This window comes from Salvelinus alpinus, chromosome 37 (genome assembly GCF_045679555.1).
Source record: "Salvelinus alpinus chromosome 37, SLU_Salpinus.1, whole genome shotgun sequence".
NCBI lineage: Eukaryota > Metazoa > Chordata > Actinopteri > Salmoniformes > Salmonidae > Salvelinus > Salvelinus alpinus.
Genome location: NC_092122.1, coordinates 10,292,199 through 10,300,811, shown reverse-complemented (window position 1 = coordinate 10,300,811; position 8,613 = coordinate 10,292,199). Strand labels below are relative to the sequence as shown.

The following is an 8,613-nucleotide window of genomic DNA, read 5'->3' as shown; positions in this document are numbered from 1 at the left end:
TGTGGGGGTGGCACATCTGGCTTTATCCCGCAGTGCCTGGAGCAGAGAGGGAAACCCATTAAGAAGAGCCCATAACAGCAACCCACAACTCTCTCTCTTTCTCTTCCTCCACTCTCTCTTTTCTTTACCTCTCTCTTTACCTAGAATGGAATTTTAGTTGGTGTGTTTAGTTTGTTTGGCCAAAAACAACAGATTGTGTAATCTGGAAATAAAACACCCAAGCGTTAGTAATGCCTGATTAGAGTTTATATGCAGCTTCAGTAATACATTCATATATAATGATCCCAATGCCTCATGGACATACTCTTTGGTGGTGTTGACACTAGGACAGCAACAGACAAACACATGGAACAAATGCCCACAGACCTACCAGAAAGTAACCTCACTTTCTTCATTCACTCTAGTCATTCACTCATCATATACTCACTCTAAATTCATTTCATCTGTCTATCCATCAGCTGTATGATAGTGCTGTATGATAGTGCTGACAGTGCTGTGTATTAATAGGAACTATACAATATCTCTCTCATTCTCTCTAGTCATTCACTAATACTAATTCCCTCTGTCTGCTATTCGAGGGCTACTGGATGCCCTCTCTATGTAATATGTGTAGGAACTACAGTATATATATGGCTGAATATGACACTAAATTAGTATTGTGTGTGTGTGGGTGCATGCTTGCGTGCCTGTGAACAACAGAAATTAGAGAGACTGCCCAGCAGTCTTTAACAACATCCAGTCTAGAGGCTAAAGCGGTGTGTGTGGCGTGCGGTGTAACACAGCCTCCTGGAATCTGTTGGGCGTAGCCTCCTGTGTGATGGAATTGAGGTGGTGCCCAGCCCGTCTCTCCGCTGACCTCAGCCTCTCCTCCAGCCCTTGCATCTCCTGCTCCGCCCGGCGCTGGCTCTTCCTGGCGTTCCGGAGGGAGCGCTTCACCTTCCGGACGCGCTCCTTCAGCTGCCTGTTCCTCCTCTCCAGCTGGCCCAGGCGCTCCTGCTGCTTCCTGCTCTTCTCCTCCTCCTCGAACAGAGCCCCCTGCACCGAGGAGCACAGGAGCTGGAGGGGAGGGGAGGAGAGAGAAAGAGAGAGAGATGAAGAGAGTGAGAAGAGAGATGGGGAAGAGAGAGATGAAGAGAGTGAGAGAGAAATTAAATCAACATTGGATTGGAATATCTATTAGCAGAAGTGTCATTCACCTAATCATTTTAATGGGGTGCACTAACTGGTGAACTTTTTAGTGTACAACTCAATGATACTTGTGTCCCGCCCTTTTCAAAGGGCATGACACTCAATTTGTGAGATCAGTCTCTGAGTATTTATCTGAGCATAGCGCAACAGGGACGTTGAGCCGAGGGTATTCAGAAAACACGGGGCAGAATACAGCATGCCAGTTAGTATGTTGTCGGTTGGCATCAGGAGGAGAGCGTGAGAGCCCCAGTGACATCATCTTCCCATCAGTGTGTGTTCCTTTTGTTCGTTTAACTCCACCGCCTTAGTTACTTCTCCTTGGCTGGTGCTTTTCTTCTCCCCCACTCCTCCTATCTTCCTCCAGTGAATCAAGGTGCATTGGAGCCTCTGTCGTGTACAGTACCCTGTCATCTCTCCCGGAGTTATGACAGCTCAGAGGGGCCACAATTTTCCAGCTCATTGGCAGGGCGAGACCTCTCTGTGGGACTTCCCTTCCTAATGCTACGTTAGGCTACAGGTCGGCATTGCGGAGGGCCCCATTCCGCCCTAACAAGCATCCCATCTCCCTTTAAACAAAGAGTGGTATCTGGAAGGAAAAACAGAATAGTTAAAATAATGTATCTCTTCCATACGGTAACTCCTAAAGTCCAGTACTAGAGTACCAACTGTTAAATGTGCGGACAGTGTGCAATCTAAAAAATGTTGGGCTGTTTGGATGACCCAAATGTTGGGTTGCAGGTATTGGGTCACTTAGTTGGGTTGTTGATGCTGGGTTATTGAGATATGACCCACCGGGTCAGATCAGAACACTGGAGGCGTGGCTTAGTAGGGTCGTAGCTTTTAGGAAGTTGTTTTTGGCCACCTGTGAGGGTAAATGTAATTCCGGTTCATCTGTTGTATTGTCATCACATGTTAAGGTTGAACAATGACACTTCTGTAGCTATGAGTTGAGTTATATAATTGGATAGTTACCACTTTGTTACAATATGTAAATAATAATGTTGTTAATTGTATATTAGAACATAATGTGCAAAAATATTCAAGGAACATTGACATTTTAACTGTAATGGCATTTACTCTCACGGGTGGCCAAAAAATAACCCTGAAAGACACACCCCTAATAGGCCATGCCTCCTGAAAATAACATACCCAGCTGCTGGGTCAACCCAGCATAAAACTGAATAAAAACCCAACTGATGGTTAAATTAACCAATGTTTGGGTAATCCAAACAACACAACATGTTGGGATACTCACACCACCCAACTGGCTGGGTAAAGATAACCCAGCATGTGTTCAATATTTACCCAGCACTGGGTTACCAAACAACACAGCATTTTTTTAGAGTGTAGTGATAGTTTACCTCAGAAAAACTAAACCACACAATCAACGTTCCCTTAACTTTTTTGGGGCACTGAGCAAATTTTAGGTCTTGTGAGTGGAAACTTGAACGTTGTGAGAATTTTTGTGCAACTTCCGCCGCACATTTACAGTGAACACTTACAGTACCTTTACCGTTTTAGACAGTAGCCAATAAGCTATTGTGGCTACTCGATTATAATGTAGGCCTACCAACAAAACCAATGGAGCAAATCCCATAACATTTTCACATGGAAATAGCTTGTGATTTCTATGATATAGCCTAAATTAGCCTAATATGTGGTGTTCAATTCAGGACTACATTTAATTAGACTTTTAAAAACGTTTATACATTATGAAGTGATTGACATGAATTCATTATTTTTTACTTGCTCTGTAACTCAAAATTCAAAAGGCACTCCCACATCCGAGCTGTCTTTGTTGCAGGTGCACGGTAACAGTTGAATAACATGAGAGAAAAAATAAGAAACCCGCACACTGCTCTTGCTAGTATTAATTTGCACCCTTATGTAGAGATTGCTCCACACACATCCGTTCAATGCATCTGAATGGGGTGGGAGTCGAGGGAAAATAAATATGTGTTACCAAATAGAACAATGTGCATTTCATAAGTATTCGAATAAAGTGTGTACATAAAACGTATTAAAACACGTCCGTAAAACCTCAACGAGGACATCAACCTATCAAGTAAGTTTTCATGTATATTTTCCCTCGACTCTGACGAAGGCCTTCAGGTCGATATGGAAAGCTTAATAAAGAGCAGTGATACTACCAAGAGCAGTGTACACGTTTTTTTTCTCTACTTGGTCTGTAACACCATGGGACAAATAGATGGCTGTAAATTGCATTGTATTGTGTTTTGAAATGTAGCCCACACGTTTGTGCTCTTGTAGGAAGCAGTACCCCCCCCTTTGCCTACCTATACTGATCTATAACTAGGCTAGTAACTCGCTCACTAGCAAAGAATATCAACGAATGTGCACACCATGGCTCTGTGCTCTGATCTGAACTGATTGCTCATGGGCTATCCCTGCCAGTAGAATTCTACTTTGTTGCGCTCTGGCTCTGCCTACAACAAGATGACAGACTCAATCTTACAAAGTTAGATTTGTTTTGGTTTGTTTCATTGAAAAGGGTCTGATATAATGTTGATTCGATCACAGAATGAGCGTTGATCTATATAGTGCAAACTAATGGGGTGAACCTGCCTGCTGTGGAGGATCATCTGTGTAAACATCACTTAGAGAAACAGGCACACCAGCACACAGACACACAGACACACACAGAAACACACGCACACCGAGCAACACACAAACCCATAAACACACACAGCAGTCTACCCTCTGACCTGAACTGAGGTCCTCCTTCTCATAGCCTCTGAGCAGCTGTAAAACCTTCATCTAAACACCGTCTGTGTGTGTGAGTAATCCAACTGTGTGTGTGTGTGTGTGTGTGTGTGTGTGTGTGTGTGTGTGTGTGTGTGTGTGTGTGTGTGTGTGTGTGTGTGTGTGTGTGTGTGTGTGTGTGTGTGTGTGTGTGTGAGACTGAATGTGCAACAAGATCTCACTGTTTTACCAATTTGACTTCAGATTCCAACGTTTGTTCCCGTTTCTCCTAACATAACACTTAGAAATGTATCTAAACGTCAAATTTTGGCAGTTAGGTTTGGGATAGGGTTACAGTGACAAAAGAAACAACAACAGTTACATTTAGGCATTCATTCCGAATGATTAAATTAAGGGTTACGGTTTGCACTGGGATTGAACACACGACCCTTGGAGCCAGAGCTCACAGTTTACTCCCGTCCACCATCCCCATCCACAACGCCCCTTCCACAACGCCCACAACGCTCACCGTTGCCCCTAGTGGAAGGTTTTTAAGCCCTCTCCCGACTTCCTGGCTACCTGGATGGACGTCAAATTTCGCCTTTCGCAAATTTCGCAGCCACAGTATGGAGCATACACTGTCCTTCTGTTTGGCAGAGTACACACTGAATACTCCACTGAGAGCATGTGTGGGGGAGTTGCGGGGGGGGGGGGGGGGGGGGTGGGGGGTTCTAATTTGATATTTCCATGCCCTAGGGAAGAAGGCTAGGGTGCATTAGATGACAAAGTATTTCCCCTGTGACTGAATTCAACTAAATGAAACTTCCATTAAAAGGGGTTAGAAAGGGAGGGTTATTACACTATTGTTACTACAGTTCCTGACATTAGGTAGTGACTCAGAGCTGACTCACAGAACACACTGACTGTAATGAAGATGCTTAGAGGTGATCCGGCATTTAGGCTGGAGAAGCATTGAGGTACGGGGCATTTGTTCATATGAGAGACCCAGCTTTGTTCTCCATCTCCCTATAACTCCAGTCTCTTTATCTTCCCCTGCTCTCTTTTCTCTCTCTCCTATCTGTCTTTATCTTTTCGTCCTTCCCTCCCTCTCTCTTTCTCTCTCTTACTGGTCTCTATTTATCTGTCGTTTATCAACCCCTGCAGGCTTTTCTCTATAATAAAGGAGAGGAAGTCTTAAGAGAGAACGCTGAGTGAAGGAATTCTGAGGACAAAGTGTCCATGGATTCGTTTCGGCGCTCCGGAACTGCTCTGGAGTGCATAAGAAGGGGTTTAATCGAGTGCTAATTGGGGGTTTGGGTGTAAGTGGAGGCGCTCTCATCTTTCCTTCCCCTCCGGCAGGGCCAGCCTGCATGGGATGTCCATCTGGAACCTCAGCGTTCCCACAGGAAAACTACAGAGCAGACAGAGCTACTGTAGCCTCATCATCCTAGCCTCTCCCAGCCATTCCCTAACTAACCACCTCCATCTGCCCAACACATCTCACTGGAGAGAGCCTCAGTCACACGTTAAACACAAACACAGGTGTAGAGGTTGTGTGTGTGTTGCGTTTACCCTCCACTACACCACTGTGTGTGTGTGTTTGGGTGTGTGTGAGCTGTGGTTCCATTGTACAGTTCCCACAGGGTTTGTAGTATCATTTTTAAGCCTGTTTTTCTCCTATTAACTTTGTCTATATTTCTATAGCGTAAACTCTGACAACACACACATCTGCTCCTCCACATGGACACACACCCCTCGTAAGGTTGCAACCCCTGCACCTGGGCTCACGCCACGCAGAGTGTCTTTAACCCTTAACCTCTAACCTCTCAACCTGTTAACCCATCAGAAACCCGACACCCGGTGTGTCACAAGTCTTCCGTCAACGTAGTACAGGCTCTCTGGGATAGAGACAGGAAGAGGAGAAGACCTGACCACTGTACCTCTGAGGTTTCACATGGCATCATCCCTCCTCTCCAGTCTCCCAGAGACCCCGTTCCATTTCAGTGTCTGCAGGTCTGAAAACAATGGGTACGTAGGTGTAAGCCATATATATGGTGCGGCAGGTAGCCTCGTGGTTAGAGCGTTGGGCCAGTAACTGAAAGGTTGCCGGATCAAATCCCTGAGCAGACAATGTAACACTCTGTCGTTCTGCCCCTGAACAAGGCAGTTAACCAACTGTTCCCTGGTATGCCATTGTAAATAAGAATTTGTACTTAACTGACTTGCCTAGTTAAATAAAGGTTACATAAATAAAAAAATATGGTCAAGTGAAGCTACTAGTATGTTGTGAACACCGAAGGGGTATGACTATGAGCATGTGACCAGGTCAGCGACAGTCTTTGGTCCAGTGAACGTTGGGCATGGCTGAGTGTGTTTTGACATTAATATCATACCTAAGGAATCAGAGGAGGTCACATGGCTTAATCAATGACTGCTTTGATCTCAGAGTCAAGTTAAAGTCTAGTTAAGCAGCGTGACCTAGACACACACAAACACACGGCTAGCTGGGCAGGTACAGGTGTGTTGGTGCAGTCTCTGTGTCTGACTCTTAAACTGTGTGGGGGGGGGGGGGGTCTCTAACTGTGTATCTATAGCTAAGGAGACATGCCAATACACCTCACACAACAGAGTAGTGTCTGAGGATGATGGTGGCTCAGAGGTGACTGTCTGTGTCTGTGTGTTACTCTGTGAAGGTCAGTGAGATGATTGCTGCAGATGTACACACATCTGCTGTATCCAGGGGTAACAAGGTTGTAAAGCATAGAGTTTAATATGTTCCATGACTGGCCTTAGTTACAAACCTGCTCTGCAACACAACTGTATGTGTGTGTGTGTACGCGGTAGGTGTGTGTCAGGATGCATGCATGTGTGTACGTGTGGGTGTCTGTTGGCATTTTACATCCAGGTAGCACTTCTATTTTCAGCTGTTCAGGCCCAGAGGACACTACCCTGCCTTCTCATCTCTCTTTTCCTGACCCTTTCTCTCCATATCTCTCTATTCATCTCCCTTCTTTATCTTTCATCTCTCTCTCTTTCACCCACTCCATTCATCTGCCCTTTTCTCAATTTTTCTTCCTTTCTCTGTCTTTCTCCCTCTCAAACCCATATCCCCCTCCATCTCCCTCTCTCACTCCTCCCCCCTCTTTCTCTACCCCCCCCCCCATTATGTACAGTGGATACAGTGTGTTGAGTGGTCCTACCCTGCTGTCCTCCTGGGGGTCCCACTCTGGGGAGAAGGTCTGGAGGGGTTGTCCGTGGGAGCAGTTGGAGAACTGGAACAGGCTGGAGAATGTACGGCGGTTCTCTACGGTGTCTGGGAAGATGGCGTCCTGGAAGTTGACCCCGTGGGGCAGGATGTTGTAGTTCTCATCCATCCTGTAGGAGGTAAACAAAGAAACACTGTGAGTGACTGAGTGCATGCTTCCTATAGGGTCAAAACGTGACCCCTAAAGGGGCTCAAGTCTGTATTATATCACCCAGTGCATCCAGAAAGGAGAGGATAGAGGAGCTAAATATTGTAGGCCTATATGCTATAAAATCTATGTCATGTTTCTGTGTGTGTTTATGATGCATCACACTCTTTTAAATGTATTTGTGATTCTGTGCGATGTACACAGGTTCCCGGTCACCAGGTCATCCTGACTCACCAGGTCATCCTGACTCACCGGAGGAAGAAGATATAGGAGTAGTTCTCCATCACGGTGTGAGACTGGCACGACAGGTACCCCAGCCCTGTCAGGTTGAGGCGCGAGCCCGCCGGCACCTCCAGCATGCTGCCCCACGCCTGGTCGCACATGAGCTCCACCTCTGCGGAGTAGAGCAACCCTTCCTCTGCGCCCTCATAACCATACCCGTACGGGAATGGCAAGGAGTTGTGGAGGCCCTCTGCCCCGCCGTACTGCTCCCGGTGAATTGCCAGCACCTTGGCGTACACAATGATCTCCGCCAGTTCCGCACGGCAGCTCTCACTCAGTGGACGCCACTCTGTAGGCAGTTGGCACCCGTGCGCAAAGCTCGCCATGTAGCCAAGAGCGAGAAACAAGGACGCAAAGATCATCATGTCTGGTGTGCACGTAATTCTTGTCTTTCACTTTGGGTACTCCTGTTATTCGTTTCTCCTCTAGGGCACAAATCCGATAAAACGTTTTCTATAAATAAATCCAACTTTTTTTTACAATAAAAAGTAAAGCTCCTTTATATCCAGTGATAGGGGCATATGATAACGGCACTGTTATCGTACAGTTGAATTGTAGTCAGTTAAAACTTAATTGGTTCCAGTAAAATGTTGGATGAAAACTATTTGACAGATCACACACAGAGCGAAACAGACCTGCTCCCGGCTTTTAATCTGGGTCTCCTTGGGCAGTGGCATACGTTTGTCAGCTGTTAATTCCGTTAATAACAGAGAACTTCAAGTATATCCACAGACAGATAATCCAATGTTATGACCCCGTGTTTAAGTGTGCATTTTTTTTAGCCCGATGCAGCGCAAGTCCAGTCCCATTCAAAGACATTCCTGAAGGCTCCTCAAAGCCCCTACATTCGCAAAGATCTCCCCGACCAATCAGACTGACCCAAAGTTTACACAGCCAATCATTGAACCGCCCAGTTTTACTACAAAAACGTTTTTATAGGCTTATTAAATAAATATTTGTAATGGAGAGGAGGAATCAGGCATGCGCTCGAGTGTGCGTAAAGCCTTCTTTTGCTTTTGTTGTTGTT

General features: G+C 45.8%; 1 protein-coding gene across 1 annotated transcript; it reads right to left on the bottom strand.

The window, feature by feature from the left end:
• Positions 1–228: 228 nt before the first annotated feature.
• On the bottom strand, positions 229–8,453 carry LOC139565944 (coiled-coil domain-containing protein 3-like). The gene is made up of 3 exons (XM_071386652.1): positions 7,557–8,453; positions 7,092–7,266; positions 229–1,056 (listed from the first exon to the last, which is right to left on the bottom strand). Exons 1-3 carry the CDS (start codon positions 7,949–7,951, stop codon positions 748–750), a joined length of 879 nt encoding a protein of 292 aa, XP_071242753.1. The 5' UTR covers positions 7,952–8,453; the 3' UTR covers positions 229–747.
• Positions 8,454–8,613: the final 160 nt, after the last annotated feature.